Source organism: Limulus polyphemus, unplaced genomic scaffold (assembly GCF_000517525.1).
Source record: "Limulus polyphemus unplaced genomic scaffold, Limulus_polyphemus-2.1.2 Scaffold853, whole genome shotgun sequence".
In the NCBI taxonomy this organism is placed as follows: Eukaryota; Metazoa; Arthropoda; class Merostomata; order Xiphosura; family Limulidae; genus Limulus; species Limulus polyphemus.
The window spans coordinates 129,255-149,576 of NW_013666463.1; the positions used below are offsets into that span (position 1 = coordinate 129,255).

At 31.3% G+C, this 20,322-nt stretch overlaps 1 protein-coding gene across 4 annotated transcripts in view; it reads right to left on the reverse strand.

Annotated features, from left to right (window-relative positions):
* LOC106460876 (enhancer of polycomb homolog 1-like) overlaps positions 1-19,507 on the reverse strand; it is a 52,180-nt gene extending 32,673 nt beyond the window's left edge. For 2 of the 4 annotated variants that reach the window (XR_002610868.1, XR_002610867.1), the window contains exons 1-4: positions 18,626-19,507; positions 3,881-4,040; positions 1,364-1,509; positions 978-1,073 (exon numbers count right to left, since the gene is read on the reverse strand). Coding sequence is in view for 2 of the 4 variants with exons in the window: in XM_013920631.2 (XP_013776085.1) it covers positions 978-1,073; positions 1,364-1,509; positions 3,881-4,040; positions 18,626-18,778 (555 nt within the window). In the remaining 2 variants the exon portion in view is untranslated. The remainder of the gene's footprint in view (positions 1-977; positions 1,074-1,363; positions 1,510-3,880; positions 4,041-18,625) is intronic. The other 2 variants (XM_013920631.2, XM_022387684.1) reach the window with 2 other exon arrangements.
* Between the last annotated feature and the right edge of the window lie 815 nt (positions 19,508-20,322).

The window sequence follows — 20,322 nt, forward strand, 5'->3', positions numbered from 1 at the left end:
TTTCTGTGTAACTAAATTCTCACTATATAATGTATAGCAATGAGCAAATATATGCCTAGACTAAGACACAATCCCAATAAGCAAGAAAAATAAATTTTATCAGTAGAAAAGCAGCCTTTTCAAATAAAACATTTCTATAATATTGCTTTAAATAAACCTTTATCTTTTAAAGTAATTATTCTAGAATATGTGAATAAAATTTAATATTATGTGTATTGATTTTTTTTATTCCTTCACTTCATACATAATATAGGGGTTGGATCCCTAAAGTCACCGATTGTACAGTGTAAAAAGCGTATAGTACTATATGTTACAGTTAACTCATGTTCACCTATTACTGACTGGTAATTCCTGTTTCATCCTGTTTTACTTAAGCTTTTTAAAGGAACATCAGATATTTGTAAGAAACCTAACTTCAAGGGGTAATGATAACATCGTTTACACTAGAATTATGAAATTATTAGCTTCTGTAAAATTTAGATGAAACAAATCAACTTTTCTTAGTACCTTATTTAGTATTTTACAGAAGGTTTGGGTGCAATATACCAAGTCATTTTTGTTGTAGGCTGGCAAGAGAATAATAATAAGAATAATTACAAACAAGCCATTTTGAGTGGATTTTTCTTTTCCTTATAAGTCTAACATACGTGCTTTTTTGTGCATTTTTATATGTGTACAGCCTTAGTAGTCAATAGTAATGGTTTTAAAGTGTTGTTTGAAGTGAATTGTTACTGTTTAAGATGCTTTTTGCCCAAACATTCTATTAGGGTTTTGTGCAATTCCTTGCAATCTTTATTATGAACTACTATTGTGGTTCATTATTAATTCATATGACCTGGTTGATGACATATGCCAGTTTAAAGCTGAAGGTAACATATTTGTATTCTCAATAATATCACAGCACTTATCAAGACTAAACAATGATGCTGAAAACAAAGAAAGCAAGTCTGCCAAGTAAATAAAATATTGTTACCTACCATTCTCAATCTTTTGTTCAACCAATAGTCATAAACTGCAATAATAAGATCATCATCTTCCTTCAGAAGAAGTTTAGCTTCTTTCAGTGTAACAACCTATAAAGAAACTATCTTTATTTTGCTTAGTGGTACAGGTGATAAGAAAGAAATATGCAACTGCTTAGTAAAGTATTTTCATATTTCTTCAATAAAAATGACAAAACAGACAACATATTTATAAGGCATGAAAAATTCATCAGAATATAGCCACACTAACAAGTGAAAGGGACTTGTATACAATTGTCTGATGTCCAAGTATTTTCACAGTAATTACTAACACAAAATGTATGTATTTTTTGAAAAAAAATTTTATGTTCTTAAGAACAACACACTTTAGCATAACATACTTGTTGCCCACTACTTTTCTCCAAACGATCCATCATTTCTTCAAACTGTAGAGGTGTAACTTCCATCTTTTTAGCTTGTTGTGTCAGCCATCTTTCATCATCTGAATCCATGTCATAGTCAGGAATATCATGATCAACTGCAAAGGCTGAAGAAGAGAGAGAAAACAAAATCTTAAGTGGTGCATACATAAATAAAAAATCATTCCAATACACTTCAGTAATTAAACAATTTATAATAATTGGCACAGTATCAGAAAAACATCTTACACCATATTCTTTATTTTAATTCAAATATCTGGTTTTCACTCCAAATTCTGCTCAAAGTCAAGGCCTCGTGTCCATGTTACTCACAGTTAATCAATTAATTGTTTGGTTCATTAAATGATTACATTGAATTAATTGTTATTTTATACAAGTCTTGGACAGTTGGAATAATTAAAAATGGTAATAATCAGAAACACTAATTTCTATTAGTTCATTATTTTCATGAAAATAATAAATGTAATCACAATTTAGATTAATTGATTACTTTATTCCACACTAACTGATGCTCATAGTTAATCTATTATTTTGATTAATCAGGTTGATCACCCAGCTCTATCTTCTCCTTGGGCAAACAAGGTGTTATCACAATCTCAAGGGAAAGATACAAAACAATATGTAACTGTAGTCAAAGTAATTTAACACCTATACTGGTCATGTGTTATGTGAAAATTGCAAATACCTAGAATAAATGAAAATTTTTCAAAAATTCTACATTGTAATTCATCAGAGAACAATGAAATAAAGGGCAGTAAACAATTAAATTGTTTTATTTCATGACAGAGGGAGACACCAGACAGAATTCAGTTAAAGATCTGAAAGGTTTTTTAAGAACCACTTCATTTTTGTTTACTGCTATTATCCAAAACCCCTTAATTAAACTTTAAGTCCATTTTTTTAATGGGCTTTGCAACCATGAAAACTGTCATCACAGTATGTTGTGACACTTGCCTGTGAATCAATTTTGTATGATTGAAAATCCCCATATGAATTGCATTCAGAATTCAGTTAGTTTTATCCTTATAATAAGACAAAGAAGACATGAAATCCTGAACTAAGGTTAGTTTTTGTTCTGAAATAAAATATACCATTATTTCAATGTCAATCTTTAAAAACAAGTTCAAGTTAAAAGTTATATTATTTTCACAAACATTATGTTAGTTTTCTGTACTTTCAGAAGTTAGAAGAGTGCAAATAATCACGTAAGAGACATATCAATGACCAAATGATTATTATGAATATTTTTTATATCAAAAATAAATAGGAATGATTAATTCAGTGAACACATAGTTCTCTTTCTTATTACCAATATTACTTTAGAACAGTAAAATCCTGTTTTAAAGAAGAAAATTTAAGCTATTTGGCAATTCATCACTTTTAAAGTATTTAAGATGTATTAAATTCTTAATCATGCTAAATGTTTTCATTAATAAAGCACTGAAGTGAAACGATACCATTAGGCCATTAAGGTCCTACGTGAGACTTGCAAGTGTACCCGATCGGTTTACAAGACATAATACCAGTAACTTGTTTAAATACTTTACCTAACTGTGATTCAGTTTGGGGAGGTAAAAATCCTTTAAGAATAAACATGATAGTGAAAAGCCAAATTTGAGCTTATCCTTTCTCTTCCAGTTCTTTCATTTCAAAAAATAGAACTGCTTGAGGATAACAGTTAAAATCATATAGAAATTTATCTGAAGAAAGAAAAGGTAAAAGCAACAGAAAGCTGTTAATACTACAGACATAAGCAGACATAAGCTGTTAATACTACAGACATAAGCTAACTTTATTAATAAAATAATTAAAACAACGAAATAACATCTTTGAAACTGCCTAAAATATCGGATAATATATATAACCATAACCGTATATCGATAAAGATATATGTAATTCTGAAGCTTTCACAAACAACTGACATAGAAGAGATACAGCAGTATAAGTAAATTTAAAGTTTAATGATAAGGTTATTCCTTTTTTCATATGAGGCTCATCTATATGTTAAATGGAATGATAACTTTTATTCATAAGTTCACACTATTCTATCTATTATACATATCTTCAAAAAATAAAATAATACACTATATCAAATCAATAGTGGAATAGTTGTCCTATCATAGTTCAGAAGTTTGACAAAAATATAATACAAATATCGCATAAGCATTAAAGACATTTTTGGACTGTTTGCTTAAATGAGCAGGGCATTAATTTACAGGTGGTCTCTTGCAGAAAAATCTGTCAGCAACATAGCTTCACATCTATTGAGTGCTTATGACCTATTCTGTTATGAGCATTAAATGCCAAATACTGTTTAAGGCCAAAAGATGGTATACAAATATAAATAAACTCATAAAATTAAAATACATTTTTCATGGATAAGTAAAACAAGTAATAAAAATATTACTTAGAATCAAGCATCTTAGATGAGGTGATCTCAGGGCTGTTATAATTTCTTACGTTCAAGTATTTACTTACGCTGCATATGTCTAAGTTGTCTTGAAACCTTGTAATCTGCAGGATACAAAGATTGGTATATTTCTTCAATTGTAGTATATACTTCAGGTGTAGGAATAACTAGTTCTCCTGTATGACCAAAAGCTTGTTGAGCTGATATCGCTCTTTGTAAATGATGTTCCTAATACAATTACAATAATTATCACTATTTCAAAATAATAGTTTACACACAAAAAATAAAATATCTCTCTCTCTATATCTATATATACCCACATAAAGGTCAAACTCCCTGTTTGTAAAATTCAAAGTGGTTTGTCTCAAGTAGAAGTCTCGAGTTGAAACCCCAGTCCAGTGAGGATTTTTATAATCTTTTTCAACTTTTAACTCCATCACTTTTAGAGCAAGATATTACAATATTATGAAAAACAACAACATGATAGATTACATTAGGAATATGAACTATTTGTTGACATTTGATTACAAAGACTTGGTGTCACAGTGGTTATAGTAACTGACTATAATCTGGAAGTCTCGCATTCAAATCCTAGTCGAGTCAGAATTATATTATCATGTTTGCAACAAGCTCTTTCAATATTCAGAAAAATAGGAATACAACTATAGACTAAATCAGGGATAATATCATATTACATAATAAAAACCAGTGACTCCATGTGTCAAAACCAACTTAAATATCTAATCCAATAGATGGCGCTATAATACATTATTATTTGTGCTATTCACTTTAGGTAAGAGATTTTTAAAAATGTAGTCAAAAAGTTTATAAGCATTTTTATGAAAAGTTACGTCTTCATGCACTTGTTCTTCATTGTAGAATTCATTGCCTTTACCATCACAGTTAATATATTGCAAAGTCAGATATTTAAAATGTAGGAATATTTCTTTGAGAACCAATTTTTTCCATGGTTCAATCTATAAAGTTTTATGAAGAATAAGATTTGAACATGACATAAAAATATACATAAATCAAAATTCTAATCAAGGACTACTTACAGGAAATACTGGAAAAATAGGATAAACATTCATTATACATATATTGTTACTATAATATATTTATTTACATTTCATTTTGAGAAGAAAAATTAATCAGCACTGACAATCATATGACAGGCAGTCAGATAGTATTTAATAAAAGAAGGGAAACAACAAATTGATTTAGGTTATCTTTTTTAAGAAGTATCTTTATTACCTTCATTTACAGTATAGCTGTGAACCCATGATCTTACATTAATGTTGAAAAACAAAATAATAATAACCTAAGTTTTACCTTTCTTATGCATGATTACAAAGCAAGTTTATTCTCTTCAAATTTCTTTTCCTGATAACAGTACAATAATTTCCATTATATTGTGAAATATGTCTGGTATATCTTCCAACTGCATCAATAAATATTCAAAGAAATGTGTTTGAAACACAAGGCATCATGAATATGATAGTAGCCATGTTAAAAATGCAAAACTGAAAGTAAATTCATGCATCCATGCATTCATAATAAGATACCAGGTGCAAAATAGCATAATTATCTTTTAGCAAGCACACTTGTTAACCACTTGATGATAACCTCTGTTACAGAAACATTGATAGTGAAAACTTCATTAGAAAATAACAGAAGTTAGAATCTATTTTTATTTTATTTTTTGCATTTTGAATTAGAAACATATTTATTTACCATTCTGTATTCTCTGAATAATAGCAAATTCCATAAAGCCAAAAGATATGTCTTAACATATTATGTGTGTGAAGTCTTTATGAGAATTTTACACAAAGGCCATGGTTTATGATGCCATACAAGAAATGTACAGGTATCCCTTGACTTATGAAAAGGATACATTCTTGAGAATGTAATGTATAACGGAAAAATATAAATCAAAAACGCTTTTCCCATTATTTTAGAGGTTAAATATAGCGGATGCGTTCCTGACCAAAATTTTTGGTCACACTAAAAAAAAACATTTTCTTCCACTATAAAGTAAAAAAAATACTGTTACAATTAACACAAACAAAAACCTGAAATAAAAAGACATCTTCATTAATCAAATACAAAATGTAGTGCACTGTACTTGCCAAGAAGTAGGTGTTGCTTTGCTTGTCGTGGTAACAGGCGAGGCTATGGCGGTTACTGGAGATCTTCGGAGGGCAAAATTTTCTTATGAATTTTTTGTAAATTTTTGTTATAGTGAAAAATGCGAATGTAAATCGAAAAACATGGCCATAAAAATTGATGATATTATAGCGAAAAAACGTAAACCAAATTTTTGGAAATTTAGAAATTCCTGTATTTCTGTACACAATAATGTAGTTGTATCTTTACACACTCGAAAATCATTTTACTTTATCAGAAGAAGTAATTGAGTGAAGTAAAAGAACTGGGGTAACATAACTCAATATATCTGAATCATGTCTTGTACATTGAACAGTGTAAAAAGTAACACTAAAATGCTAACTAGTTTCTCTTACAAGTTCAATTTTCAAAAATCCATCTCAAGCAAAATGCATATCAAATGTAACAGGATCTTTTAGATTTTCCTTCAAAAAAAAAACAAACTAGTGGCCTTCACTTGTACCTGGCCTCAAAGAGCTTCTGGAGTTTCCGTGAGGTAGTAAACATGTTTATTGTCACATCTCATTGTATATAAAAGTAAAATGAGCTTAAGACCATTGGAAATGATCAGCACAAATTATTTTTATGTTTGAAAATCACAATAAAATGGTGTCTTTACAACTTGATTTATATATTTATATTGAATGAGATGCCTGATCTTGTAATAATCTTTAGATGTATATAGACTTTAAGACTGCTTTTTAATGTATTATGTTTTCTATCTTTACATTATAATGGCCACAATAGAGAGTTGTCTGCTTGGGATTTAAACCCAGTAGCTCAACTGGTAAGAGCATCAACTTCAGAGCATAAGTTGGAGAAAAGTGTTCCTGTTTCAAGCTCAAATCAATGCAGATTTCTTAACATCCTGATCCACTATAACAAACAGTTATCCCACCTTTGAAAGTCTAATCTGAGAAGTCAGTAAATCAAACCACTTTTGTACATTGGCTCAACAGTTGGCCTGATTTGTTATGTATAAGGTTATGTTTGCAAACTGAGATGAGTGGTGAAGAAGAGCCTTGTTTGAGGTGAGAGAATTAAATAACAGTTAGGGCAGAGAGTTGCCTGTTTAGAACCTGGTAAAAGAATATGTCTCAGAGCACTACTATGAGCCAACGATCCTGTGGACCTACCAGTACATGAAATCAGGCATTCCCACTAAGTTTAAGCATTTTTCACCAATATATACACATTTTCAAATAGTGATAGTCTCACAAACGTGTATGAATTCATGTGATATGCTGTCCATGTTAATAAAAAATTGGTGGACCTACCAATACATTAAATCAGGCATTCCAACTATGTTTAAGCATTTTTCACTAAAATATATCCACTTTTCAAATAGTGATAGTCTCACATATGTGTATGAAGTCATGTGATATAAGGACAATGAAATACTAATTGTAATCTTTTTAAATACAGAGTTTCAAATACTGATGTAATGAGCTATATTAAAATTATCTATTTATGCCATTTCTAGAAGTGATATATTTTGGAGTTTTAAAGAATATTTAAATATTTTTAAAAATATGAAAAAGACTGATTTATTAAATATTATGAAAGCTAGTCTTTTGAGGTTCAATCAGCAAATTGTTATATCAGCAAAGGCAAGTAATGATGAAGACATGAGGAAAACTGTGTGCTTTGTTAAATGCTCTTTAAGCTCCACTAGTAACAGCTTTGCCTTGACTCAAAAACAAGTATAACATCCCTATGACTGCAATGGCAAGCATGACTGGTGGCAACAAGAATCAAACTCCAAACTCTTGAATCACAAGGCAACTCCAGTAATCAGTTATTTGAATTAACAAAAAAATTATAATGAAATATCATAATGATAATTAGGACAGAGGTCATTAATCCATTACATTAAACTAACAGATTATTCTCATGAGATGGCTAAAAATTATATGGCTGAAACTCAAGTTTTGATACCCACACTGGGTAGAGCACAGAAAGCCCACTGTGTAGCTGTACACTTAGCAACAAACAAACATAAATTCAATAACTTAGATTAATTGAAAACAGAAATACTAATTTTAATTACTTGATCATTTTTGTAACATTAATCTTAATTTCAATTGCTGGATAATTGTAATAAATGAAACACTAACTTTATTAGATGATTATTTGCATGACATTGATTTAATAGTAACTTCAATTACTTGATAATTGGAATAATTAAAAACAGTAATAAATGGAAACACTAGTTGTTTATTTTCATGGAAATCAATTTAATCATAATTTTTATTAACTGATTATTGTACATGACACTAATTGATGCTCACAAGTAATAAATTATATCAACAAGTAATAAAAAACATTTTGTAAATGTAAAATGATGTAGGGTTGGCAGTGCCAAAAGAATGCAAACAAGAATATAGGGATGTTACAGCTATAAACAGATCATCCCTACATGACTTTCAATATTAGAATTAGTGTAAAATGTATGAGTACAAAATGGTTACAAGGTCTATCAATTCACCAGTCTTTCAGATATCACCAGGTTTTGGTTGTAGCACTCTGCCATGTCATGACTATATGTATGTCTATTGCAGTTTGTCACTCAGGCTGAGATGTTCCTCCTATCTACCATCCCCTGGGTGTGGTTCCCAGGGGGTCAGGTGTTGGTTGGAGATGTTCCAACTAAGTAAGTCCTCACATGTGTTCTTGTCAGTATTCCTCCTCCTGCCATGGACTGGATGAAAAATCCCCAATGCTGCCAGGTTTTGGACTGGAGATGCACCCCAGATTTGCAGTTCCTCTTCTTTCTGTCTACTAGAGGTGAGTTCCTGATGGATCTTGTGTTGATTGTAGCTTGATGCAGCACTTGTATTCTCACTTGTGTATGGCCAGGTATCTTCCTCCTACTGTGGACTGGAAGAACCATACCCAATGCTGCCAGAGATGTCATCCCACCAGGGCTTTCCCCCTTCCTACCATCCACTAGATGTCATTTCGTGGTAGATCAGGTGTTGGTTAGGTTGGAAATGCATGCAAGTCGAGATAGATTTGGCTATGGAAGCTCGTTTTCCCTACCAGTTTCCATTTCGAGATGAAAAGGTAGGTGATCCTTTGCCTATTGTGGAACTGTTGTACAATTCCAGATTCTGCTAGGTGTTGGATGAGGTCAAACTACTACTATGGTCTGTCGTGCCCTAGCCTCTCAAAACCCAGGGATCCTATTAATCAGTAATATGTATTATGGGATTCCTTCATGTTTTTCCACCTTTTATATTCATGACACAGTCATAAAAGAGTGAAGAGTATACCTGGATCAGATGTTGTGAGGTCTCCCACTGGGATGTGATATTTTCTGTTTTGGTTCCACAGACTCTTTGGACACTGTTTTCACTGGCCCTGCACCAGTTCAATGTGGGATTCTAGCTATTTTGTGAGAGGAGGTAAGATATCATATCAAAAGTTAACATTTTCCGACACTGAAAATGTATTTCCAATAGGTACCTCCTCTCATGTTTCTCACCCAGCTTCCCCCTTTCAGTAATATGTGGTATAGGTCTTCTGACCAATCTCAAAGTGATTAATGAGTGCAAATGTGGAGAGGGTGCTGGTTACGATAGGGGTTGTGTCATGCTCCTATTGGTGGAGAGTTGCTGCATAATCATTTACAGGTAGATATGCAGAAGCAGAATTATACCTATATATTGATTATCTAGTTTCCACACTGTCATGGCAGCAACACATGATTCATTTCCACTTGGCTTTATACATGACTAGTATAGCAGAGATTCATCTTGAGAAACAGAAAACAGATGAGCTATTCACTGATCCAATAAAGGTGATTGTCTACTTGTCTATGCAGGTACAAACGCTGTTTCTTATGTTGTGTCTAAGTAAAGACTGTATTCACTATCACTTAAATGCGTCCAATCTCTTTATTTTTCGCACAACATAAAATTCAGTCAAGCTATCAACTAATCCATAATTCCTTTCTCTGCAGCTAATTTTCTGGTCTTCCGAACCATATATTCTGAAACATTAAAAATTTCAAGAGTTTTCTTGACTCACCAAGAAGTTGGCAGCATTGTCAATATTTGAATTTTTCTGGCCCAGTTTGAAACTTTCAATTTCTTATTCATCAAGAAAATCAGTGAGTCTAAATCCTTGCTTTTCTGTTCCATTATGACAATATTTTGTCCAGAAGTTCCTTCTTGTACTTCCAAAGATTCTACTGGAACTTGAATGAAATCAGCAACTTGATTCCTTATCATTAATTTTCGCTCTTCTAACTTTTTCTCTACTTGCTTTAGTTTTCACTTCCTGTACAAGATTTGTGAATGGGATGTCACTGAGTGAAGCTTCACGGGACTAGCATCCATCTTAATTAATGATGGATCCAAACATTCCTTGTTTGAATCAAAAGAATAGTCACATTCAAAATCAGGATGTATAGTATCATCTTTCTCTTCTGTGGAAAAATGTTCTTCTTTTTTCAGACAATCGTTGATGCTAACACAACACAAAGGGCACAACTTTTGTCCAGGTATGATGTGTTTGTTAGCAGCTCTAGTGTTAGTTGCCAGTTCCGAACATATTTCCCTCAAGGAAGACTTCACAGCTTTCTTGTGATTCTTAAATGGATTGCAGCACTTCCTTTGAAGTTGAACATCCATCAATAATAGTATTTGTTCATGTTGTAAACATATTGTTTGATCATCATTAAACATAATGCCTGTTCTCCAAGTTAATACCTCAATTTGCTCATCATCCAAACCATGAACAGATTTCATTCCAGTAGCTCTTGTATAGTCCAGCAAATGTCAATTTTCTGAAAAAATCCTGCCAACTGTACAGTCCTTGTAAGAGCACATTTTCAAGTTTAGAATAAGAAGTTAAGCTACCAAGCAAAGATATGAATATAATGAATGAAAAGTTGACCCTCTTTATGTTAAAGAGGAAGACAAGCATTGGTTGGTCTTGTAAAATATTGAATTAGGTGAGAAAATTGATGAAAGGAGTGACTAAATGCATTCATAGATAAATTGTATGCAAACATGTCAAAGACAACTGTTGTTATTTCAATAGAAGGAAATTTGAGTAAATGTTATATCCTGATTCATTCATTAGCTCAATGCTTCAAGAAGTGTTATTACAAGTCCCATTCAATGGATTATGCAAACATTCAACACCTTTAGCAAAGGAATTACTCATTACATTATTTCATGATTACATAGTTGAATACTGACTATACAATAATTTGGTGAACAGAGATTAGCCTTTTTCCTATAAGAGTGATATCAGAGAACAATTAATACTATTAAAACTGACTTCAGAATTGCATCAATCTTCTGTAGCTCATGTAGATAATATTCAGTTTTATTACAGAATTAACCTCAATATAGTTTTAAGCACTCTTTGAAATTGAACAGCAATTAGTAATATATCATGTGAAATAGAATTTAGGCATATTTGCTCTATAATTTAGTCAATTTTCAGAGGACTATTACTTTGGAACAAGGAAAAAAATCATCTCAGGTTTTTAATATAGTAACCTAAATGATTTAAAGAGTATTCATAGATAAGTTGGCGTTAATAAGTTTTGTCAAAAAGTGGATTCCAATAATTTCATTATTCTACTCAGAACATCCTGAGGTAATTTGTCATTAACTGACAGGCTTGTTTCTGGCTTGAAAAAAGAGCATTTGTTTGAAATGTCACCAGCAAGGAAACAGAATATAAAACTAAATTTTTTAAGGTGATTTATCTCCAGTAGTAATTTCTTTACTTTGTCACCTCTGCATATTTATATTTTTTTATTAGTAACAAAGTATTGCCTTGATGGTTTGAGTAACTCATCCACCATTGTGCCAGATCCTTTTCTTCAGTTATGCTACTGAGTTAATTCCCATCTATATTACATGTGCGATCCAAATTATAGCAACTCAAATGCATTACCTTCCACTTACTATAATTGAAGGATCATTTGTCAAACATCTAGAAATAATGAAGAAATTAATATTATCAGCAAACTTTAATAATTATGTAGTGTCTGAATGAAGGCCCTTCTAAACCTCTAAACAGCTCTATTTCCTCCAATAAAGTATATGTAAGTGAGTAGTCACTTCTTGTTTAGATGTATTCTCATTCGTAGCTGTATTTCCATTGTCTGGTTCCTCCAAAAATTGTCAACTTTTCAAACATTACAACTTAGTTGGAACCAACCACCCCAAACATCAAAAACTTGGAAAAAAATATTTACAAATATCCAATCTACTATCATAAATAAGGAATTTAATTGACTAACCTCTTGTAAATATCACAAAACTTCAAGAAAACAAATATTCTGACAGTTGTCTGTAATTTTTACCAGTTAAAATTTTAAACCCTTTAATAATCATAACTCTGTGTAAACATCTATAATATAATGTTGTTAGCTGTAAATTTTTCCAACAATCTTCATGTGGTAGGTTTGTTTCTTTTTTAAACTCGGGACTAATTTTACAGTTTGTTTTTGTTTGTACTCCACACAATCAATCTTTTGGGATATATGGGCACCATACACTGGTTGCATATTCTAAATATAGACAAATAAAAACCTTGAATGACTATCTGAATATACCAATATATAAATACTTAAATATTTTATGTATAAGTCCCATAATTTGGTTAGCTTTGTGACCTTGAGTTTGTATATGCTTTTCAAATGAAAGGTATTTGTCAATAGTTACACTTACGTCCTTTTTACTCTCCAGAATTTCTAAGTTGATGTAATATCTATCACAAATCATCATTTTGTAAGGACAAACTTGATGGGTTTTTAATTTATATATAGTTAATTGAGCATTTATCTTCATGAAAGTTTATGAAGCATCTATCACTTCAGTGATATAACTTGTTACGGAGCCTATGATATGGTTGATCTTTGTATAATCAGCAAATAAGCATACACTTAGGACGATTATTAATAAAGATCACAAATAGTATAGGCCCACGACCTAATCTTCAGATATGCTGCTGGTCACATCATACTAATTATAGTAGCTAACATATAGATAAACATGTTTACAAATGTTTAGAAAGCTTTTAATTTAGTCACATTTTTTTACTGATACCATATAAGCAACCTTTCCAAGCATTTACTTTGATGATAATTTGTCAAAAGCCTTCATATATCCCATATAAACTATGCTAATAACTCCCCTACTGTCCACAATGCAAGTCCAGTGATCAAGTATGAAGGATGCATCAATACCACTTTTTGGACATTAACTGCTGTTGGTAACTCACAAATCACTATGACCTAAGGAGTGAATTAAAGGCCTGTAGAATAATCAATCTAGACATTCTCCTTTCTTCTTCTGAATACTAAGGGCTGCAGTCTATAGCAACTCATTTTACTAAAATAACTTCAGGCCTAGCAATAGACAATACAGGAAACTAGGTCTCAGACTGCGACAAATTAAACGACATGTTAAATTCTTAAGTGATGTCACAAATTCTTTCTTTGTAATCTGTGTTCTAAGTGTTTGTTATTCTGGAAATTACTCACAATTCTTATTGTAGTACTGTATGGAATAATTCAGAAAATAAATATATTTCTTATCGTTGTTTACAGAAAGTTCTTCATATTTCTTGAGTATTGTGTATTAACCTATAGGGAATGTTCTGGATATATAGAGTGAAATATTGCCATACATTTCTATTACATTATGTACTGTGGAAATTTCTGAAACTATTCAATGAATTGTTTACTAGTATAAATTTCTATATTTCTGAGGAAGGCCTATTACATATATATAAATGCAGCAGAGTCAGCAGTAAATCATCAGTCAGTCTATAGCCAATGTGTTTAGTACTATGGTGATAAACAAACATTTGGACTATAGTGGTGTTTTTTTGTAGTGAAATAGGTTGAAAAGTTATTGGCTCAATATTGGCTGACATTTTCTAAGTATCAGCTGATTAAATTGGGTAGTTAGTGGTATTTGGTCCCATTAATCAATTGCATTTGATTAAATGACTAGTAGTGGTCCTCAAACCATGGTATGTACAAGTCATCAACAACAAAAACAAACTTTAGCAGTAAGTGCTGTCAGTCAATTGCCTTCCCTCTAGTCAGAAGTAAAAAAGGAAAGAAAAGAAAACGTTGGTGGCAGGTGCTACTAAGCAGTTCCCTTCCCTCTATGCAGCAGTTCAAAAAGAAAAAACAAAACTGACAGCTACTTGCATTCCCTCTAATCAGTAGTTCAAATTTAATGACAGTGCAAGATTGCCTTAGTACTTTTGCTATAACAAAGACATGAGGAGCAAGTTTGGTGGCAATGGAAATAGATTCCCAGCCCATCAAATCAAGAGTCCTCCTCCCCAAAAAAATCCACCAAAGCTGAAGAAGAAAGAAAAAGAAAACTATAAGGTTAAAACTGGGCAGAGCATAGATAGCCAATTATGTAGCTTTACACCTAAAAACAAACACATTAGTAATATTTTAATTTTTGATATTTGGAATAATTGAAAATATTATTAATCAGAAACCCTAATTTTGATGAGCTGATTGTTTTTGTGACAATCAATATAATCAGAATTTTGATTAATCATTTGTTAAAATAATTGAAAACACTAGTATCAATTACTTGATTATTTTCATGACAATCGCTATAATCAGAACTGTGAAGAGTTTGGATTCAAAATGTGGTATATGCCACTCTCCCAACAAATAAGCTACCACTGGCATACTGATGACAGCACTCAAAATTGCAAGATATGAATTGTCAGAAGAGACCAAAATTTGTCTCACAATCATATATTAATTTGTATTTGACATCTGTGACTGAGGGTCGGAATGTCAGATACAAAATACAAAAAGTGGTTTCTTTGTGTATAAATACTACACTTGTACACAGCATTGAGACAGTATTTTTTTTTACACAAACCAACGGTCTTACCTCTTTTTACAACCCAATAAATTTGGAATCATGCATTACATAATATATGTCACTTCCTTGTTGCCATGTGTGATACAAACATTATGAATCTCTACAACCAAAGATTATATAATTCATGACTAAATTGGCAGAAGACATGGAACAAAACTACTAAATGTCAAAATACAAAATCAATTTTTTATTTAAAAAAAAAAATCAAATGACACTGAGAAGATACACAAAAATAATGCTGAATCCCTAAAAACTACAAATAAAGTTCAAATAGCTAGCTCATGAAAAAGGGATGATTTAATGGCCCAGTTCTCCTGTGTACCCTGTGCATATCACTGGAGAAAATATAGCAGGTAAATCTGATACTGGATGTGCAATTGTAGTAGCACTACCAGTAATATGTTGTAGAATCACTATGGTGATGCAGCTTGTGTTTAAGGTTTTACACTTTTAGCGTTAGACTGTCTTAGTTAACTTGTTATACTTTAACTCTACATGTACCTCTAGGTTGTTGTAACTAGTATTGGAACCTTCTTTGCTTGCAGGTGAGAGAAGAGAGAGTTTTCAATTTTATTACATTTTTTCAAGTTCTATAATGTAGTAAATTAATTGTACCCATTTTAATATCAGTGAAACACATTATTGAAAAATTGGAACTAAAGAACTAAGAATTTAGTTGACCCTTAAATGTTTAAATGGCTACCAAATTACAAAATCCAGGAGCCAGATAGCCCCAATGATTTTTCTATCTTTGAGCCCTCGATGGATGTACAGTGTTGTTCATTGTATCAAAATTAAGGGGATATAGAGGATATTTGGAAGAACACCCTTGAGATACAGTTTTTATATTGAAAAGTATTGCTAAGGATGAACAATTATATTTAATTTATGGTCTGTTTGTTTGTTGAATTCTGTGAATAGGTACTTGAGGGCTACCTGCACTAGCCATCTCTAATTTAAGATAGACAAACTAGAGGGAAGGCATATGGTCAACACCACCCACAACCACCAACTCTTGAGCTACTTCAACTGAATAGTAGGACTGAACATCACATTATAATGCTCCTACAGCTGAAAGGTTGAACATGTTTGGTGATAGGATTCAATTGCCTTAACGACCAGGCAATGCCAGGCCAGAATAAAGAAATAGTCATAGTGAAAACAGAATGGTGTAATGGTTATTGTTGATTTTTAGTGCAAGGCTAAACAATGGGCTGTGCTCTATCCACGGTAGAGAATTGAACCCCAGATTTCCACATTACAAGTCCACATACTTACCACTGATTCAACAAATAAATTAGTAATAAAATTAGGTTTTCAGGTTTACATTTAATAATTTATAGTGGTTTTATATAATACAATCCCACTTTTGAATTCACATTATTTGTGTATGCTACAGAAGAAGAAAAAAAGGTGATTTTCTCAAAAACTGAAAGGTCAGATACATAGAGCATTTTCCATCTAAGCTCTTCATAAACACACACATTATATATATATATATATAAGTAAAATTCTAATACAATTATTAATACATAAATCAATTTCACACTGTACGAAATTCTCCAGCAGGCAAAAGACAGAGAATGCAGCAAAAAAAAATTTCAGCATTTTGCATCTTACGATTTGAACACTTTTTAAAAACATTACATTTATGTATTGTCATTTCAATGACTTTAAAAAAAATTTGCACCTCATAAAATATCTTTTTTGTCATATCTGAAAAATAAATATTAATGTAAATATTAAGATAAATAAATATTATAACTTTCAATTTATAGAAATTATGCAAACAATTTAGTAGTAATTGTATTTTTATCTTGCTTTCTTAATGTGTGAATTAGAACTGAGCACAATTAACTCAATTATCTATGAGCATCAATTAGATTTATCAGTGTCATGTAAAATTATTGATCAATTAATGTCAGAAAAATAATAAACTAATCAAAATTAATGCTTCTTATTACATCTAAGTAGTCTAAATATTGTCATTATTAGTTCATGGTTGTTTAACTTAATCCATTAGTGTTATGACTCACAAAACTAATCAAAACTGGTGTTTATAATTATTACTATTTTTTATTATCCAACTATCAAAGTCTTATGTGAGAATAATTGATAATTTGATTGTAATTAATTAATGAGCCCAACAATTAATTCATTCTCAAACTCCACTAACTTAACAGCAGAAGTATAAATCCAGATTTAGTTTTTCACTGTTTGCTGTTAAATAAAACCAAAATCCTAAAAGTTATATACTACTTTTTTTGTGGATGTTTTTTAGGATAGGAAGGAGACAAGTAGATTTTCTAACATTTTGACCCTTAGACCAGTGGTTTTCAGACTGTGTTCCATGGAGCCCCAAGGTTCCCTATAAAGATCATAGGTGATGGCAGTTTTTTTCAATTATTAAGTGTAAACCCATCAGAAACCAAATGTATTTTTAAAAATTATAAGTATTTTTGTATATTTATTTACAATTTTACACTAAGGCAAAGTAAAAAAAAAAACATTTAATTTCTGGTGTTTTTGGAAAAAGGAAGTCCTTTTCTTTAAATGACCTTTTTAAAATAAAGTTTGCACCTTTTTTTTCATGATTGTTGCTTGTTTTCAAAGGTTCCATGTCAAACAGAAGTCTTCTTTGTTTAATTTTGTCATCAAAGCAACACACAATTTATGACAAATAAAGAAAAAAGGATAAAATGAATCAACTGTGTTCATTTTTTATTCAGAAGTCTTCTTTGTTTCTTTGTATGGTCGAAAAATTATAATTAAAAAAAAGTGAGGGGAGGTGGCTGCAAAGAATGAAGCAGGTAGGAATGCTAAACATGTATTTTCTTGGCCTAACAATACTGTTACAAACTTGGTCTCTTTCATCTAGGTTAGACTTTAAGGATGGTTTAAGTGTTCCATGACAGAAGGAATGAAATAAGAGGGTTCTATGGGCTTGAAAAGTTTGAAAAAAAAACTGCCACAGACAAGAAGTTTTTAAAAAAATCTACTCCCCCTGTTTGAGACTTGATGTGAACTTGAAATTTCGGAAAAAGAGTGATAAAAATAGTAGGGTGCAATAATAATGTTATATCAAAGGATCGTATAATGATTCCAAGTGAATGCTAGATTACATCTGCTGCGGCAGGAGAAATGGATTTAAAGTTGGTGGGGTAACAGAAGGCAGAATATCATTATAAATGAGTTAAAATAATAGAGGAGTAATGCTACAAATGGTTTACCTTGGGATTCTATGCTACGTTCTTGTTATTTCTCATTTTCCTTAATAATACTGACAAAGGAATAACCAGTAAATTGAATAAGTTTGCAGATATCAAAATTATGAGTATAACACAAAAATATAGAGCCCTATAACCCAAGTGCGTTTGAAAGGATGACCATACATCATTAGGGGTAACCTGATAAAGAAAGGTACATATTTTGAAAGCACTTCAATTATATGGTTTTGTATTTATGTGATTCTTGTAACCTACGTATTTTCCTAACATCATAAAGTAATGAGTATTTTATACTACATACGTTGACGTTTTGCAGATAGGTTTGAATGTGTTACAAGAATTTAAAAAGGAAATCCACAATTTCCTGAAAAAATAAAGGCTGTGCTTTAAATTTTTACTTTACTCAAAGATGAGTGTGCATGAACAGCCATCAAAGACCAAATGATACATTGTTGTACACGTCATTATAAAGATGTACATTAAAATTCATTTTAAACCAAATCAATGTTTTAATGATACATACACATTCCTCTTCTTTCTCCATTCCTGTTGGCATCTGAGGTACTGCTCGGTTGATTGCTGCAAAATCTGGTAGGTCTGGAATTTCTTCAGACCTGAGTAGTGGTATTGGTTTTGATGTATCTAACGCACGTGCTCTAAATGACAATTTGCTCATTTTCAATCCTGTTATCAAGTCCAACAAAAGAAAGTAATGTCACTGTGGTAATCTATTCAATAAAATTTCTAAAAATTTTGTTTCATTCAATTGATACATGTGACTAAATTTAAAATTAAAGCCTATACTTAGGCCAATAGCTGAATTCAAAACTAACATCAGCTAATTTCAAGTTTTAAATTTACAGAAATACGTTAAAGTGTTTATTGGACATGTATAATGCAGTGCAAGACTGTGTATCAAAATTATCACTCCAGTCTCTACCCGAATTCAGGTTCTGAAAAGTAGGCTTAACAGTAGTTGCTCAGACCCAACGTTCTTTTTGTAATCATATTCATAATCTTACTCTTGATTATTATACCAAACACCAAATACAATCAGTCAATATAAACTGTTCCAAGTTTACTACTTCTAAAGCCTAAACGTTTTCTTATATCTTAATTATACAGTCTAACTCTTTCCTGTCATACTTATAACTACAAGTCATTATTTTCTTCTCAAACTAGAACCAATTCCCGATTTTAACATAACGTTAGGCCTAACTTCCCTACGACATTTTCATGAATGTATGTTATCGATTCCACGTGTGAAAATATAAAACAGATACACTAATCAACATATGAAACATAATTTCAACTGCACAACGCCCATCTCTGTCATTTCTCCAATATAAGACCTAAACTAAAGATTTCTTCACGTTCCCCTTAATGAAATTACGAACTTTTAATTAAAATAATTCGTTTCATTTTTTTTTTATATACGGTTAAAAACAACCTATTCGGTTCCGTTTGTAAATGTGATTTCGTTATCCATACTAAAATTTCAATCATTTCATAAACTTTCTGGAGTAATAATCAGAAAAGCTATAACAAAAATATAACATTATGTGGATCATGTACTAAAGAAGTGTAAACATTTTTATAATCACTGAATTATACTTTTCAGATTAGAAAAAGAGACTTGTATTCAACAATAAGAGTGAATTCTTTGTGAAAACGTTTTCCTCGTTTTAAGAATGTAATGTATAAAACCTCCATTGGCATATATGTGAACGTATGAAAGTAATTAAATATAAGCGCAAGAAGAAATTTTGGCTTGAAGAGTGGAGAGACTAAAAATCTAATGCAGAATGGGCAAGATTTTTGTTTGTTTTATTTTGTTGTTGTTGTTGGGGAGTAAGGACTTTAAAAAAATAATAAATCTGGGTGCTTGCTTCCTCAATAAATGGATGGGTGTGGTCTTGTTGGTCTGAGAATTGGAAGGTCCGAGCATGGAATCATTAAATAACAATGAAGATGCCATAACTTTGAGCTGTAAGTAGGTGGTCCGTGTTGCTGACTGATGCCCTTTCTTTGGTCATCAGTTTTAGATTAGAAATAGCTATGTTGTCTTTTTTCCCCTAAAGTTAAATTGCATTTTTCTTGCTTGTTATAATTTAACTTTGTATTTTTATATTGGGACTTTTACTGGATTTTAAACTGTAACTTATCTTTAAAAGTTTTGTTCGTTTTGCCCAGTTTACGTATTTTGTTATCTGTTTGTTT